This window comes from Mauremys mutica, chromosome 1 (genome assembly GCF_020497125.1).
Source record: "Mauremys mutica isolate MM-2020 ecotype Southern chromosome 1, ASM2049712v1, whole genome shotgun sequence".
Taxonomy (NCBI): domain Eukaryota; kingdom Metazoa; phylum Chordata; order Testudines; family Geoemydidae; genus Mauremys; species Mauremys mutica.
The window spans coordinates 110,322,268-110,340,181 of NC_059072.1; the positions used below are offsets into that span (position 1 = coordinate 110,322,268).

The following is a 17,914-nucleotide window of genomic DNA, read 5'->3' on the forward strand; positions in this document are numbered from 1 at the left end:
TTCCTGTGTGGCTGGTCAGAGAATCCAAGCTCAGACTGCTGTCCAGAGCGTCAACAGAGTGGTGCACTGTGGGATAGCTCCCGGAGCTACTAAGTTCGATTTGCATCCACACCTAGCCTAATTCGAGCTAGCCATGTCGAATTTAGCGTTACTCCACCTGCCGGGGTGGAGTACCAAATTCGAACTAACGAGCCCTCTAGTTCGAATTAAATGGCTTCCTGGTGTGGATGGTTGAGCGGTTAGTTCGAATTAACGCTGCTAAATTCGAATTAAAGTCCTAGTGTAGACCAGGCCTCAGAGTTAGTTAGGGCTCAGGCCTTCTGCTGCCAGGCTAAGCAACAATATAAGAGTCAGTTAGGGCTCAGGAAGGCCTCGGCCCTTTGGTGCAGGGGCTGAGAAGTAAGCAGTACAAAGTGGCTCAGGCCCTTTGGTGCAGGGGCTGAGCAGCAAACAGTATATAGAGAGCTCAGGCCCTTTGTGGCAGGGGCTGAGCAGCAAACAGTACAGAAGGCCCAGGCCCTTTTGGAGCAGGGGCTGAGCGAGGAGGAAAACTGCCACCCGTGAGTGGGGTGGCAGGGGGGGACACAGGCCCACCCACTCCACTGTGTCCCAGCCCGGGGCCCTAGCAGCGGCTATCACCGCTGCTGGTCAGTGGGGTCCTGACCGCAACACACTGACATTGGGACCTCTGCGTCTGTAGCCTGACAGGGGTCGGCTACCCCCGGGCTACTTCCATTTTCCCCCTCAGGGCTTACCTCGTCCGGGGCACCAGCTCCAGGACAGTCAACCTGCATAGGCTCCTCAAGACCAGGGCTTGGTGGCAGGTCTGGCAGCTCCTCGGGGAAGTCCGGCCAGGCGTGCTCAGGCGGCTCCTCTGGGTAACAGCAGGGGCAGGGAAGCTCCGGCGGTTCCTCTTCGTAGGGAGTGCGGGGGAGTTCCAGCGGCTGCTCCCAGTACCGGTCACGGGGAAGCTCCGGTGGCTCCTCGTCGTAGTGGGTGCGGGGAAGCTCCGGCCAGTCAGGACAGCTGCCTCAGATCCTGAGGGGTTCCCAGTCAGGAGCTCCTGCTGGCACGTCTGCTCCCGGCGGCGGCTGGGCTCCGACTGAGCTCTGATGGCCGGCTTTTATGCTTCCGGGTCGCCGCCTGACCCTTTGAGGGACGGGCTCACTGCTCTGTAGCCCCGCCCCTTCCGGTGTCCGGGGCTCAACCCTCCCAGGGGAGGAGGGGAGCCACACCGGCCTGTTACACCCCCCCCCCTCAAGTCTGGCTCCCGCTTGTCGGGGCCAGATCCTTCCATCTCCCCAAGGCGTGATAGGAAGTCGGCGTTGGCGTGGTCCTTACCCGCCCGGTGCTGGATGTTAAAGGCATAGGGTTGCAAGGCCAAGTACCAGCGCATGATACGGGGGTTGTTACCCTTCATGCACATTAGCCACTGGAGGGGCGCATGGTCCATGACGAGGGTGAATGGGGCGCCCAGAAGGAAAAACCGGAGGGCGTCACAGGCCCATTTCACTGCAAGGGCTTCCTTCTCAATCACAGCATAATTCCGCTCGCGGGGGAATAATTTCCGGCTTAGGTACAGTGCCGGGTGGTCTCCCCCATCTACTTCCTGGGACAGGACAGCCCCTATGCCTGTCTCTGATGCGTCTGTCTGGAGGATGAACGGCTTGTTGAAATCCGGGCTATACAAGACCGGTTCCTGACACAGGCAGCCCTTGAGCGCCCTGAAGGCAGCCTCACACTCAGGAGTCCACCGCACTTGTTGGGGGTTGCTATTCTTGGTTAGCAGCTCAGTGAGGGGTGCTGCGATCGAGGCAAACTGCGGGATAAACCACCGGTAATACCCCGCGAGGCCCAGGAATTGCCACACCTGGTGTTTTGTTGTTGGCGTTGGGCAGTCCGCAAGGGCTTGTACCTTCCCCACAAGGGGTTTTATTCATCCTCCTCCCACTGTGTAGCCGAGATAGCCTGGCAGAAGACCACCTATCCGGCACTTCTTGGGGTTGGCTGTCAACCCTGCCTCCCGCAAGGTTCTTAGGACCGCGGCGACCCGGTTTAGGTGATCCTCCCAGCAGCGGCTGTAAATCACTACGTCGTCTAGGTAGGCAGCCGCATACTCCTGGTGCGGCCATAGTAGGTGGTCCATCAGCCGCTGGACGGTCGCCAGGGAGCCATGGAGGCCGAAAGGCATTCGGGTAAACTGATAAAGCCCCGATGGGGTGGCAAAGGCGGTCTTCTCTTTGGACCCCTCATCGAGCGGGATCTGCCAATATCCTTTGCTGAGGTCCAGGGTGGTGATAAACTGCACTTCTCCAAGGCGTCCCAGGAGCTCGTCCACTCTGGGCATCGGATAGGCGTCAAAGCGGGAGATGGCGTTTACCCGTCGGAAATCGATACAGAACCGGCGGGTGCCGTCCGGTTTGGGCACCAGAACCACTGGACTGCGCCACTCGCTCCGAGACGGTTCGATAACCCCCAGGGCCAACATGGTCTGGACCTCCTCTTCGACCTCCTGGAGCATCCAATACGGTAAGGGCCGGGTGGTTTCTCGTATCGCCTTCCCTGGCTCGGTCTGGATCGTATGACAGGCCAGGGTCGTGTAGCCCGGTACCGCCGTAAAGGTCTTCCGGAAGGCCCGCAGGAGACATTTTGCCTGTTTACGTTGTTCCTCCGTGAGCAAGTTGCCCAGCGGGGGCTCCTCCGAGTCCCCCGTCTGGATCACTTCGGGACCCAGTTCCGGTTCGGGTGGGTAAGGGTCGATCAGCAGGCCCTCCTGGTCGCGCCAAGGCTTTAACAGATTGACGTGGTATAGCTGGGTCTTTTTTCGTCGATCCGGCTGGTGAACCTCATAGGTAATGGGCCCCACTCTTCGCGTTACTTCATACGGCCCCTGCCAGCGGGCCAATAACTTCGACTCGCTGGAAGGCAGGAGCAGTAGGACCCGGTCCCCGGGAGCAAATTCCCGTGCCTGCGCATCCCGATTGTAGTTTTGCCCCTGTCTCGCTTGGGCTATCCTCAAATTCTCCCGCGCTAAGGTACCTGCTTGAGTAAGGTGTTCCCGCAACTGGAGGACGTAGCGGAGGAGGCCTTGGGATGGGGAGGCCGACTGTTCCCAGTTCTCCTGCATTAGATCCAGGAGGCCCCGTGTTCTCCATCCATATAACAATTCAAACGGGGAGAACTTTGTTGACGCCTGGGGGACCTCCCGGACAGCCAGCAATAGGGGTGGAAGGAACTGATCCCAATGGCGCAGCTCCCCCGGGGGAAATTTCTTCAGCATGTCCTTGAGGGTGCGATTAAACCGCTCCACCAACCCATCGGTTTGCGGATGGTACACAGAGATGTGCAGCTGCTTCACCCCTAGGAGCTTGCAGACCTGTTTGAGTAGCCGGGACGTAAAATTAGTACCTTGGTCGGTTAGGATTTCCTTGGGCAACCCTACGCGGGCAAAAATGTTTACCAACTCCCCCGGCAATAGTCCGGGCTGTGATGCTCCACAAGGGGATAGCCTCTGGGAAGCGGGATGCGTAGTCCACAAGGACTAAGACGTATTGGAAGCCGGCCGCGCTTCTGGGGAGTGGGCCTATTAGGTCCATGGCGACCCATTCGAACGGGGTTTCGACCAACGGCATGGGGACTAAGGGTGCCCTGGGTACCTGAGGCGGAGCGGCCAGTTGACACTCCGGGCAGGAGTTGCAATACCGCTTCACATCTTGGTAGAGTCCGGGTCAAAAGAACCGCGCCAGGATTCGGGCAAGGGTCTTCTCGTGCCCTAGATGTCCAGCGGCTGGCACGTCGTGGCCCTCCGGTGACAGCAGGGTACCAGCAACTGCGTTTGTGGTTCCCGTGTGTGGGGGTCTCAGTCGACCTGGTAGAGTCGGTCTCAGCGTAGTTCGAAATGGGGCCACTGGCTGGCCCGATAAGGATTGATCACGGACCCGTCTACGGCCACGAGCTGCTCATAGGCCCGGCTAAGAGTAGGGTCCGCGTGTTGGTCGCGGCAGAAGTCGGTGTCGAAGCGGGGTTCGGCTATGGCCTCCCCCGGTGGTCCACTGGCTTCTTGGCCTCCTGCCTCGTTCTCCTCACCGTCCTTCTCCGCCTCTGGTGGAGGTTCCTGGGGTTTGGCCTCGAACGCTGGCGTTGACCGGAGGACCTCCTCGAAGGCGGGCCAGTCCCGCCCCAGGATCACGGGGTACGCCAGGGGCGGGGTGCCAGGCCGACTACTAACTGTCGGGTGACACCACACACTGTTAGCCGGGCTTGAGCGCTCGGGTAGGGCCGGACGTCCCCATGAATACACTGCAGACGGATCGGCTTCAAACGGGGGTTGACTGGGGGTCCCAGAGTCTGGCGAACCAACGTCTGGCCGCACCCAGAGTCAATCAAGGCCTGCGTGGCTTGGTCCCCAACCATCACCAGAACCGTGAGCTTGGGGACCTGTGGCAATCGGGTCCGGCCGGCCCCGGCGTAAACCTGTCCAAAGCTACAGTCCATTTCTGGGCAGTCCCGTTGTAGGTGCCCCGCCTTCCCGCATCCAAAGAAGGGACCGAGCTCGGGACGCCCGCTCCGAGGGAGGGCTGCTCGGGTAGTTCAGGGGGGGGCTCCGACGGGCCCTCGGGGCCCCCTGATTGAAGGCCGGGGTTGCCAGCCGGGGAGCCGTGTCCGAGCGCTGGGTCTGGGATCCCGGCCGAGACTCTGATCCGTGACCCGGACCTCGCGGGCTGGGCAGGTTGGTAGCCTTCTTTTCATTATGGGGTCGTTCGGGCCCAGAGGTAGGTGGCCGGAAGGTGGGCCCTATGGAGGCTTCTGCAGCCAGGAAGCCTTCCATCAGCGAGACGGCGTCAGCCAGGGTCGCCGGCCAGTGGCGGAGTACCCAGGCCCTTCCCCGGGCAGGCAGGGTATGGACAAATTGCTCCAAGACAACCTGCTCGGTGACCTCCTCCGCCGTCCTGATCTCTGGTTGCAGCCACCGGTGGCAGGCCTCCTCAGGGTCTGGGGCACCATCCGGGGATGGGCGCCCGCAGGGTAGGCCTGCAGCCTGAACCGCTGTCTAAAGGTCTGTGGGCTGACGTCCAAAGCGTCCAGGACCACAGCTTTTACCCGGTCGTAGTCTCTGGCCTCTTCTGTCGCCAGTCCATGGTAGGCTGCTTGGGCCGCCCTAGTCAAATATGGGGCCAAAAGAGTGGCCCATTGGTCTTGGGCCCACCCTGCGACGAGGGCCACCCGCTCAAACGTGACCAAGAAGGCCTCAGGGTCGTCGTCCGGGCCCATCTTGGTCAGGCGCAGGGGGGCAGCCAAACGTGGGCCCCCCGCAGCGCCCTCCCCCACTGGCCAGTCAGCGGGGCGGGGTGCGGGGCCCATAAGGTGCTGCAGCTGGCTCCCCAGCTGCTGTATTAGCTGCTGCTGCTGCTCCAGCTGAGCCACGTGCTGCTGCTGCTGCAGCTGGGCCACCTGCTGCCGCTCCTGGCTCTCCACCAGCAGCTGGAACAGCCGTTCCATATCCATGTTCCTGGCTAGAAAGGGGGCGAACCACCGCCCTCTTACCGGCCCCTTCTCACAGGGGAAAGGGTTCAAAGTCCCTGGTCAGGTGCCACTTGTAAACGTGAGGGTCCAGGGCTCAACCCTCCACGGGGAGGAGGGGAGCCACACCGGCCTGTGGTTCTTACGTGGGTTCTGCCCTGTTCCTTTAAGGCTGAATAACACTCTCAGAGTTAGTTAGGGCTCAGGCCTTCTGCTGCCAGGCTGAGCAACAATATAAGAGTCAATTAGGGCTCAGGAAGGCCTTGGCCCTTTGGTGCAGGGGCTGAGCAGTAAACAGTACAAAGTGCCTCAGGCCCTTTGGTGCAGGGGCTGAGCAGTAAACAGTACAAAGTGGCTCAGGCCCTTTGGTGCAGGGGCTGAGCAGTAAGCAGTACAAAGTGGCTCAGGCCCTTTGGTGCAGGGGCTGAGCAGCAAACAGTATATAGAGAGCTCAGGCCCTTTGTGGCAGGGGCTGAGCAGCAAACAGTACAGTCAGAGAGCTCAGGCCCTTTGGTGCAGGGGCTGAGCAGCAAACAGTATATAGAGAGCTCCGGCCCTTTGGAGCAGGGGCTGAGCAGCAACAAATACAGAAGGCCCAGGCCCTTTTGGAGAAGGGGCTGAGCGAGGGGGAAAACTGCCACCCGTGAGTGGGGTGGCAGGGGGGGACACAGGCCCACCCACTCCACTGTGTCCCAGCCCGGGGCCCTAGCAGCGGCTATCACCGCTGCTGGTCAGTGGGGTCCTGACCGCAACACACTGACATTGGGACCTCTGCGTCTGTAGCCTGACAGGGGTCGGCTACCCCCGGGCTACTTCCATTTTCCCCCTCAGGGCTTACCTCGTCCGGGGCACCAGCTCCAGGACAGTCAACCTGCATAGGCTCCTCAAGACCAGGGCTTGGTGGCAGGTCTGGCAGCTCCTCGGGGAAGTCCGGCCAGGCGTGCTCAGGCGGCTCCTCTGGGTAACAGCAGGGGCAGGGAAGCTCCGGTGGTTCCTCTTCGTAGGGCTTGTGGGGGAGTTCCAGCGGCTGCTCCCAGTACCGGTCACGGGGAAGCTCCGGTGGCTCCTCATCGTAGCGGGCGCGGGGAAGCTCCGGCCAGTCAGGACAGCTGCCTCAGATCCTGAGGGGTTCCCAGTCAGGAGCTCCTGCTGGCACATCTGCTCCCGGCAGCGGCTGGGCTCCGACTGAGCTCTGATGGCTGGCTTTTATGCTTCCGGGTCGCCGCCTGACCCTTTGAGGGGCGGGCTCACTGCTCTGTAGCCCCGCCCCTTCCGGTGTCCGGGGCTCAACCCTCCCAGGGGAGGAGGGGAGCCACACCGGCCTGTTACAAGGACATTCTGGAGGGAGGTGCATGGTCACAGCATGTTGTGTTCTGGCCCAGGAGAAAAAACAGTGCAAGAGTGGCCCTGAGGCTGCTCTAACTTACACCAAATGCTGTGTAGGCACCTGGCTGCCTCACAACACAGGCAGTGTAAAGTGGCTTCAAGCCTCCATTGATGCCCCCACCACTCTCCATTCCAACAATGAGATGGTGGGGACTCATCAGGGGACCTAGAGGTCCCAGTATGCAGCCTAGCCTGCATCATACACTGGCCTCCATAGTCCCCACAGGCCAGACCTCCACACTTGAGACGAGGGCAGCCCACAGGCTAACTGTAGACCCCAGTGGACTGCTTTTGGCCTGGGGCCTGCACTTGGTCTCCTATCAGCACTTCCCACAAAGCTGTTTTCCTTCGGTGTTTGACAAGTGATGGAGAGCCAATAACTGCAAGGCACAGGAAGGCAGCTAGTTCTGTGTAGCCCTCCAGCCAGCTTGAATTCAATAAAGTCACTAATTCTTTACAGTAATAGACTGAGCTCCAGTAACTGAATTCTACACTCCTGTTATTAACCCACAACACACCAATCACACCTCAAGAGGCTAAGAGTTCTGTGGCACCTTATAGAATAACAAACGCATTGGAGTATGAGGCTGTCACTTCAATATGCCAGTGACCTGTAAGCCCTCCCCCCACCCCCATCAGCCTCTTTGCGGCCCAGACCCTGCTCCCGAAGAAGCAACCTCACCTCTCTCAGGGAGCCCTTGATCATGGAGAGTTTGTAGACAATCCAGAGAGGGATGCAGACCATAGATGAGAAAGCCAGCAGCCAGCCCAGTGTTATATCCTTGGGGCAGCCGGTGCAGGAAGCAATCACTTGAGGCCAGAGAGCAGACAGCTAACCAAAACCTCCATTTTATTTACAGAAACAGAGAGCTCACTCAGCTGGTTGAAACCGGCTGAGCTATCCCTTAATAGTCTAACTCAGTTGCCATAGTAACAAAACCCATGACAACCAAATACACAACATATTCCTCCCCCCCTAATAAGAACATCCCCTAAATAAAACACACACTAAACTAGAGAAGGAGGGTAGACTGCCTCCATTCCCGGCTAAACCCTGGGGATTATTTTGCCCCATAACCGTGGGTTCGCCCTAACTAAAGATCCAGCCGATGAGGAGGCCTTCTGTCTCTAGGTGGATTACGGCGAACTTCTGGTGTTGTTGCACCCGAAAGTACTAGGGGCTCAGGGTCCGCAGCACGAATAGGTGAGGAGGTGGTATCAGCTCGTCCTGGGCAAAGGGGTATCTCAGCTGCCGGCAGTAATGGAGGAGAACAGTCAGGAACAGGTGACTCATGATTCGGTGTCTCACCAGGAGGGGTGAAGTCAGACCCCTCAACTGCAGATGGGTCCTGAAGACTGGCATGACCTGGCAACAGCTGATCTACATGTCGCCGCCAGGTAAGATTCTCTGCAGTCCGGACTGTATAGGAAACAGGTCCTGTTTGAGTGATGACTGTGGCCGGGACCCATTTAGCTCTGGAAGTATAATTCCGAGCCAAAACTGGCTGCCCTGGGCTAAAGGTTCGGTCTTTTGCTCTGGGTGCCCGTCTGATGACTTGATATTGCTGCTGATGTTGCACAGTTTGTCTGGGTTCAGAAGGTTTCAGCAGATCAAAGCAAGTGCGCAGCTGTCGTCCCATCATTAGAAAGGCTGGGGAAGCCTGGGTCGTAGCATGAGGTGTGTTTCTATAGGAAAGTAAGAAGGTATCCAGACGCTTTTGAATGGAGTGTTGTCCCTTTGCTGATTTCAAAGCGTTTTTCATTGTCTGCACAAATCTTTCAGCTAATCCGTTGGTGGACGGATGATATGGTGCTGACGTGATGTGGTGTATCCCATTTGCCTTCATAAAATTTTGAAACTCCTGAGAGACGAACTGCGGTCCGTTGTCGCTCACAAGTTGTTCTGGCAGACCAAAATGACTAAAGAGTCCTCGTAGTTTTTGGATAGTACTCTCTGCAGTAGTGGACTGCATTATAGAGACTACTGGCCATTTAGAATGGGCATCTACTGCCACCAAGAACATGCTTCCTTCAAGGGGGCCAGCAAAGTCAACGTGAATACGTTGCCACAGGTTTTCAGGCCAGTCCCATGGGTGTAGGGGTGCCCACTGGGGTGCATTTCTTACACTCTGACATGACATACAAGCTTTTGCCTTCTCTTCAATAGCACTGTCCAATGTAGGCCACCAAAAATAGCTTCGTGCAATTTCCTTCATGCGCACTATTTCACAGTGACCAGAATGTAGCTGTTCTAACATCTGTGATCTCAGGGGTGGTGGAATAATGACACGCCTCCCCCACAACAAACAACCAGATTGGACCGATAACTCCGTCCGCCTGGACATGTAGGGAACAAGGTCGGGTGAGACCGGAGAGGTTTGTCGAGATTTTCCATGCATCACCAGGTCCATAACTTGGGATAATACTGGGTCAACGCGGGTTGCCTTCTTGATCTGAGTAGCAGTGATGGGTGTATTCTCTACCTGTTCAAAGTAGAAGATTTCCTTTTGGGCACTATCTTGATGTTTGACCGGTAAAGGCAACCTTGAGAGGCCATCTGCATTGCCGTGCAGAGTGGATTTCCGATATTTGATTTCATATGTGTGTGCAGAAAGTATCAATGCCCAACGTTGCATACGACTAGCAGCTAATGGGGGAATGCCTTTGTAGGGTCCAAAAATTGATGTCAGAGGTCGATGGTCTGTAAGAAGAGTAAACTTTCGCCCAAACAGGTACTGATGAAACTTCCTAATTCCAAAAACAATTCCTAATGCCTCACGTTCAATTTGGGCGTAGTTAGTTTCTGCTTTGCTTAGAGTGCGTGAAGCAAAAGCAATAGGTCTTTCTTCTCCCGAAGGAATAATGTGTGACACGACCACTCCCACTCCATAAGGGGAAGCATCGCAGGCCAATTGCAGGGGTAAGGATGGATCAAAGTGCGTTAGAACTTCAGAATTTAACAATGCATCCTTAGCTTTGTTAAATGCAACATCACAGGCTTCAGTCCACTTCCAGGCCTTGTTCTGCCCAAGGAGCTCATGAAGTGGTTTTAGCAGTGTGGCTAACTGTGAGATGAACTTTCCATAATAGTTCAGTAGTCCTAGAAATGAGCGTAGCTGGCTTACATTTCAAGGTGGGGGAGCCTCCACAATAGCTTTAACTTTTGCAGGGGCCTTATGAAGACCTGCAGAATCGATGATGTGTCCCAAATATTCAACAGAGGGCTTGAAGAATTCACACTTGTCTTTGCGAACTCGTAGGCCATACTCTTCCAGTCTTTGTAGGGTAGCCTCTAAATTATTTAAGTGATCCTCTTCATTTCTTCCAGTGACCAGGATATCATCCAGATAGCACTGAACTCCTGACAAGCCACACAAGATCTGGTCCATAGCCCTCTGGAACAGGGCGGGAGCCGATGTGATTCCGAAGGGTAGGCGACAGTATCGATAAAGCCCCTTATGAGTCACAATAGTCAACAGCTCTTGGGACTTTTCATCGACGTGCATCTGTAAATATGCTTGACTCAGATCAATCTTACTGAACTTTTGTCCCCCAGCCAGGCCTGCGAAGAGGTCATCGATGCGGGGAAGCGGGTATTGCTCTGCACACAACACTGGGTTGACAGTGACTTTAAAATCCCCGCAAATCCAGAGAGAGCCATCTTTCTTCACTATTGGAACGATAGGAGTGGCCCATGAGCTATGGGTAACTGGTATTAGGACTCCATTGGTGACCAGGCGCTCCAGGTCTGCTTCAACGTTTGGCCTGATGGCATATGGCACAGTTCGGGCTTTCAGATATTTTGGTGGACTGCCAGGTTTAATGTTCAATGTCACAGTGATTCCCTTCATACTTCCCAAATCATCTCCAAAAACAGCAGCATGTTTCCTTAGTATAGGGGTTAGACTGGTTTCTTCTTTAGTCATCCGGTGCACTTCTGCCCAGTTCAGCTGAATCTTCCCAAGCCAAGACCTACCCATTAAGGCTGGGTAGTCACCTCTCACCACAAACAGTGGCAATTTAGCCGCCTGTCCATTGAGCTCCACCTTAACATCAATAGTGCCCAACATGGGCACAGCTTCACCTGTATACGTCTTCAGAACAGTTTTTGTTGCCTTAAGCGGAAGATGCTGTAGCTTTTCCTTATACACAGTCTCAGGAACCAGCGAGACAGCTGCACCGGTGTCTAGTTCCATGCGTATAGGTTTGCCCTCCAATAAGGGGGTTACCCAGTATTCATGTGAGCCCGCTGCCAAAGACAAAACATGCAGTGGCACTTCCTCTTGTGAGGAGGTGTCACCTTGATCATCCTGGGTCTGCTCTATGGTATGCAAGGTTCCTCTTTTTGTCGGCCAGACCACAGGCCTCTTTTTCTTTTGTTTACAGGCATACTCAATGTGTCCCTTTTTGCCACAGTGTCGACACACCAGGTCCTTACACCAGCATTCTGATGCCTGGTGACCCAGCTTACCACAGCGGTAACATTCTTGACTCTGCACCGTTTTGTGGGTCAGTTCTTGTGACACTTTTTGCACCCTAGGGGATGCACCGATGTATTGTGCCTCCCTTGTAGCCAGTTCCATGGAGACAGCAATATCAACAGCCTTCTGTAATGTAAGCTGAGCCTCTGTCAGTAGGCGCTTCCGTATAGCTTCACTGCAGAGGCCACACACTAACCTGTCACGCAGGGCATCATTTAACATCTCTTTAAATTCACAGTGTTCTGCTAGCTTTTTTAAAATGGCTACAAATTGTACAACTGTTTCATCTTCCTTTTGGTCTCTTTTGTGGAACCTATATCTTTCAACAATTACCAGTGGTTTTGGGGAGAAATGAGACCCCAGGATTTCCACAATGTCACTGTAAGATTTAGTCTCAGGCTTAACAGGGTGTAGTAAGCTGCGTAGCAGAGAGTAGGTTTTAGCCCCTACAACAGTTAAGAATATTGGCACCTTCTTCGCTTCTGTAATGTCATTTGCAATACCAAAAAGCTCAAAACGCTCAGTATACACCTGCCACTGCTCTGTATTCTCATCAAAAGGCTCCAGGGGCCTGGTCAGAGTAGCCATGATTTTTAGTTTCACTTTCACAGTCAGTGCAAACAAGCAGCTTTTTTTTCTTTGTTTGGTCTTTACCTTGACTTCTACTTCCTTCTGTTACTGGAGCAGCACCAGGATCCCACCCTCGTCGCCAGTGTTGTATCCTTGGGGCAGCCGGTGTAGGAAGCAATCACTTGAGGCCAGAGAGCAGACAGCTAACCAAAACCTCCATTTTATTTACAGAAACAGAGAGCTCACTCAGCCGGTTGAAACCGGCTGAGCTATCCCTTAATAGTCTAACTCAGTTGCCATAGTAACAAAACCCATGACAACCAAATACACAACACCCAGGGTGTCTCCCCACCAGGGGTACACGTACTTCTTGTTGTAGGTCAGAGGGGTATATTTAATCAGAGAAAACAGGAAGGTCGCCTGGGGGGGTGGAAGAAGCCAAGAAGAGAGGAAGCGGGGAAGCAATGCCATTAGTCAACATGATCTCCCTTCTGACTTCACACCCGCAGCAGGACTTCCTTGGGACAGACAGCCCCTGAGGGGCAACAATCAGAGCATCCATCAGACCCACTTGGGTGCTGCTGCCCCTTCAATTAGTGTTTGTTATCTCAGCCAAGAGCTTGTCCTAGCAGCAGTCCTAGGCGATCTGTTCCCTCCCCCAGTTATTCCATCCCCACTCATGGATGTCCATGGTGATCAGCAGCTGGGTTAGAGCCTTTGGCTTCCAAACCACAGGCCACTTGAGCTAAAGTGGGAGTCTGCTCGGTAGGGGTATGTCTACACGGCCAGCAGAAACCTGCTGCAGCGAGTCTCACAGCCTGGGTCTACAGATTCAGGCTCAATCTATAGCACTAGAAATAGTTGTGCAGAACCTGGGAGGGTCCAAGCAGGGAGAAGAGAGTGAGAAGAAATCTAACTAAGGGACAGGTCAAGCTGTTCAGCTGGAAAAAGAACCAACTCAGGTCTTTGGCACCTTCCGGCCCCACCATCTCCTGACAGAGCCCAATGACAAGCATTCCCCTTATAAGCCCAACCTGGCCAAAACCCGATCTGCACTGGGGGGACCTCTGTGGAAATCCTGTTTTCCCCAGATCCCATCCCTGCTCTCTCTGCAGCCTCTCGTTTGCAGGAGAGGATAAGTCACTGTCCAGGAGTTCAGAGTTATTTTTAGGATAGTCTGAAAAAAATAAGCCTGGTAGTGGGAAATGGGAAAAGAGACCCACAGGTCAATATCTCTAATGTTCAAAAAAATCAACTGACTCCAAATTTGCACCCAGATATAACTGTGAGTGCAATTTTGCAGGCAAAAGTCATTGAGGGCCCAAATTTTAGCTGGCTTAGTTGCCTAATTCTACAGGCACTGCTACAACACAGGACTGCAATTAATTCCAGGCGCAAAATTGCAGGTGCAAAATCAGGGGCAGCTTTTCAAAAATCAGGCCCAAAGAGAGACAGAAGGAGCCAGAGAGAAAGCGAGAAACCCACACACAGGAATCACCCCCTCCCACTGCCAAAAGGGAACCTGGGCCCAATTCTGATTTCACACCAGTTTTTACGCCAGCAGAATTCTATTCACTTCCATGGGGCTAATCCCAGTTTACACAAATAGACGTGAGGTCAGAACCAGGCCCAGCAGCTTACTGTGCACATAGTGCTCATGAGGGTCCCATCAAGGAAGGAAGAAAGGGATAAAGATGCTCCAATAGCCTTCAAATGAGACAGGGGTAGGGCTTGGTTTGCATGAAACTCTGAAAAGTTCTGACCTTCAAAACACTCTCTCACAGGCCAGCACAGAGCAAGGGTCCACGAGAGTTTAGGACAGGCAATGAAAGCTGCACTATCCAGTTGAAAGAATTTTTAGCAAGGCAGAATGTAAAACCCTGCGCTGCAACTGGGCCACATCACTGCAGAGCAGCTCTTGTAAAAGACACCCCGGAATCCTTACTGACCACTCGGGTCAGGAGTCCCCTTTAAACCCCGCCCCAAAGCTGCCAACTCCAGCAGCACCATGCCCACTAGTCCCATGCTGAGATTCAGTACTGAAGTAAGAGGGCAGAGCACCACCTACTGAATCAGTAACACCACTGTTTGCAGCACCTGGGGTGCGCCTTAGAGGTCTCCCATCTGAGCACTGACCCAACACTAGGATTACCATATCTGAAGTTTCAAAAAAGAGGAAACCAGGGGTGGGGGGTGTAGCCCCGCCCCCTAGCCACTCCTTCCCACTTCCTGCCCTGACTGCCCCGCACAGAATCCCCAACCCATCCACCCTCCCCCGCTTCTTGTTCTCTGATCACCCCTCCTGGGACTCCTGCCCCCCCGGGACTCTACCCCCTATCTAAGCCTCCCTTCTCCTTGTCCCCGACTGCCCCCTTCTGAGACCCCCCCATCCTAACTGCCCCCCTAGAATCCTGCTCCCTACCTGTCCCCTGACCTCAGTGACTTGAGTTACATGCCCAGCCACAGCACTTGTCCTCAAGAGTTTGGGAGTCACATTTTAAAATTACTGCTACACTCCCATAAACCAAAAATAGTCATTCTCCATCATTGTAATAAAAACCTTGATAAATGATCATAGAAAAGGGGATCTTTCAGTAAATAAAAGCAGAATAGAAGTAGCTTCTAAAAAGTTCTCTGAAATCTTTGTCAATAGAGAAAGCTCTAAGAAGATCTCCAAAAGCTAAGCACTTTAAGTGTTTTTATTTTCTTCTGGATTCATATTCACCTCCCTGCCAGATCAAAGAACTTGAATTGTCAAATATAAATATTGGTCATTTTCAGACTTGCACTTAATTCTTCTCCTAATGCATGACTTGCAGTGAGTTTTTATGAGGAAGTTTGAAAGGCCAGGTCTTATATTCACCACAGTTTGTATCACTGTTGAATAATAGCTGACTGTGTCTCCAAATATAATACGTATGTAGGCAATGAGTCAGATTTAATAGTCTTTATTGGATTCTGATATTTATTGCAAAATTGAACTAAGTGCTTTGATGAAGCAGTTTTTACAAGCACTAGTATGAATTGAAGCTAGCAGTTACCTTAATTTAATCTCTGTTCTCTGGATATGATGAAAAGCTTGGCAAGAATTTAGACAGTAGCCATTGCAAATGTTACAGAACACCATTGTGGGTGAGGGATTATATAGCTACTGCAAGTGGCTGTAAACAAAAGAAATGATGGTTTAACAGTTAGCCAGTGAGAAACCATAGTATTTCCATTATTATACAAACAGCTCTTAAAGTCATTGCCTTTCTTCCTGATGTGTTAAAAGCAATTACATTGGTTAATAAAATTCAAAGACAAGTTTTGTTTTTCCCATTCACAAAGTGTAACGGACAGATCCTCTTTAGAATGCTGGGTGATATAGTCTTACCATTATCTCTCCAGCTATTTTTCTAAGTAAAACAAGTTACATATTTAATGCTGTCTGAAATAGAGAGACAGATTAACATGAATAGATAATATAGGCTTTAAAACAGAACTATAAACTGGAAAAAATGAGGCAAAAATGGAAAGGAATTGTAGAGGAGAGGATTTTGCTAAGGGAACAACAGCTACTATTTAGAACATACAGACAGGCAATTCACTGCCCCCCAGGATCCCATGCCCCTTCTCCAACTCTCCGACCCCCTTACCTGCAGCTTAGAGCAGCATGTCAGGCTCTGCGCCCCACGGAGAACCCATTCCCGCAGCGCTGCCGGCGATCTGAGGCTGGGGAAGGGGAGCGGGGAGGCTTTGGCTGCCGCTGCCAGCCCCACTACCCCGGTGCTGCCGGTGATCTGAGGCTGCAGGGGAGGGGAGGAGTTGGGGAGGGGCTTTGGCTGCCGGAGAGGCCCCAATCAGCAGCTCAGTCTGGCTTGGCCCCGCTGTCAGCCGCTTTTCGGTCTTTAAATAGCGGTCCAGGGGGAAATCCTGGACATTTACAAATTCCCCCCGAAAAGCCAGACGTGTCTGGGTAAACCCGGACGTATGGTAACCTTAAGTTCACCCCAATAAACATCAAATTGTTTGCACCTTCGGACTTTGGGTATTGTTGCTCTCTGTTAATGCGAGAAGGACCAGGGAAGAAAGAGGGTGAAGGAATAAGCCCGCTAACAACCCCCTTGATATCATGATGGCATTTTAGGGAGTAGATAGAGGATATGGCACATACAGCATCATAGGACACCACGTAACACCATGCCAGGATGTGTTGGGATGGAGCATGTCCACATTATAAAGGATGTCTACTCCACCAGTACAAGGGTATCTTATATCTATGGCTCTGTATAAATGACTGCTAATAATAATAATAATAATAATAACGCTGTGTTCATGGCTGAAGGACAGCAGCTCCAACAGCACAGCACCCCTCACGCCTGTCCAGATTGCTGAGGGGTATCCAGTAGCCACTAATATTCTGTATTCCTGGTTGGTGCATCCATTGTACAGCACTTAGCAGTATTTATTCATTAAAGGTGCTTTATGCTGTATTAATTGATAATCATCTGGAATTTGAATCCATAGCCAAAATACAGCTGGTTTTATGCTGTGACAGCCTTGCGGTTCATTAGAAGGTGCGTGGTGGACTTTAGTATAGAAGAGGGGTTGAAGAACACAACGAAAAAGGAGAAGTTATTGTACTATAGAAAATACCACCTCTGGTCAGCAGGAAACTAGGGCCTGGGACATTCCTTTCTGGCGGTATGGATTGGGATCATAAATTACGAAGACAGTCACTGCACCTTGTCCTTATGGAGTTTAAAACAGAGCCTCGATCAGCTGGGCTAGGGGGCAGTGCCATGAAAGGACTCCTCTGTTAGATCCTTCCCACGATGACTGAAACCAACAGTGGAGTTGGGGACACACAGGCAGCGTCAGAGGAGGTCAAAGGGCAGTGGCAGGAGCAGCTACAGAGCAGGATGAAGAGGTTATGCCCTCTGCCTAGACAGCAGCATTGGAGACTCTCCCCTTCAGTGAGGTCTTTGCTTTTAGTCTATTGTTCTGAACATTCACCTCTTGCGTGGGCTGAGTCATCTGCTGAAAACGCTGTGCAGGAACAAAGAAAGATTACAGGAAGGACACAGGTAACCAGGGGAAAATGAGGAGACCCGTTCACCACCACCACCTCCACACGTGGCATGTGGCATGTGGCTGAAGCTGAAGGTCATAACCCTTCTTTCATAACTAGAGACATCCCTAGTTACAGCAAGAGGGCTATCAAGGGGATAGTGAACACTGAAGGTGATTAGGACAATTGCTCCAGATACCGCACACCTCCATCTGGCAATGTAATCACTTCCCCTTTGCTCCTCTAGTATACACAGTTCTCTCTTCTGAATGACAGAAATCACCATTACAAAGTAAGCCAGTAGTTACCGCACAGTTGTAGCAGCACCTAGATGCTAAAGCTAGTCAAAAAATGTTTTTCAATGACCAAAAATGTCAAGGTTCTTCCCATTTCACAGGATTCAAAATGGACCCACTTCTCATTTTCTATTCAATTTTTCATGAAGTTCTCATTAAAAATGGTATCCAATGGTTACAGAACGCCAAGGAATTTACAGTTTATGGCTCTGATCCTGCATGGCCCTTTATGCCAGCATGAGTTCCCATTTATATTAACCTGACAGGATCAAAGTCTAAATAAAACTGAGGTCCATTGGTAGAGCCGTGTCTGGAAGATAGCCAGGGAGATGGAATGTGGGAGGGTACAGTCCCTCAGGCAGGGGGGCACTCACTGTCTGAGTAGTATGGGTTGAAGCCTAGGGTTGAATGGACATGGAGGCTAAATTCCAGGAGGGAAAGTGGTGTTTTAAATTATGGAACATGAGGCAGAGGGTAAGGGGGCCTGAAGTGAATGGACATCACTGAGCTGGAGAAGAGCCCCTTCAGGAGAGGGAAGAGTCCCCGTACTCAGACATATCTGAAGTGTTTCTTGCTGGGTGAAGCCCCTGAACTGTTTAGTGAGGCTC

The 17,914-nt window shown here is 52.8% G+C and overlaps 1 protein-coding gene across 2 annotated transcripts in view; it reads right to left on the reverse strand.

Moving 5' to 3' along the window:
• Nucleotides 1–16,858: 16,858 nt before the first annotated feature.
• The window catches only part of LOC123351565 (sodium- and chloride-dependent GABA transporter 1-like), a 34,928-nt gene continuing 33,872 nt past the window's right edge, over nt 16,859–17,914 (reverse strand). Inside the window, exon 14 of one of the 2 annotated variants that reach the window (XM_044991000.1) lies at nt 16,859–16,988. In XM_044991000.1, the coding sequence (XP_044846935.1) occupies nt 16,884–16,988 (105 nt within the window). In that variant the 3' untranslated portion in view covers nt 16,859–16,883. The remainder of the gene's footprint in view (nt 16,989–17,914) is intronic. The other variant, XM_044991008.1, reaches the window with a different exon arrangement.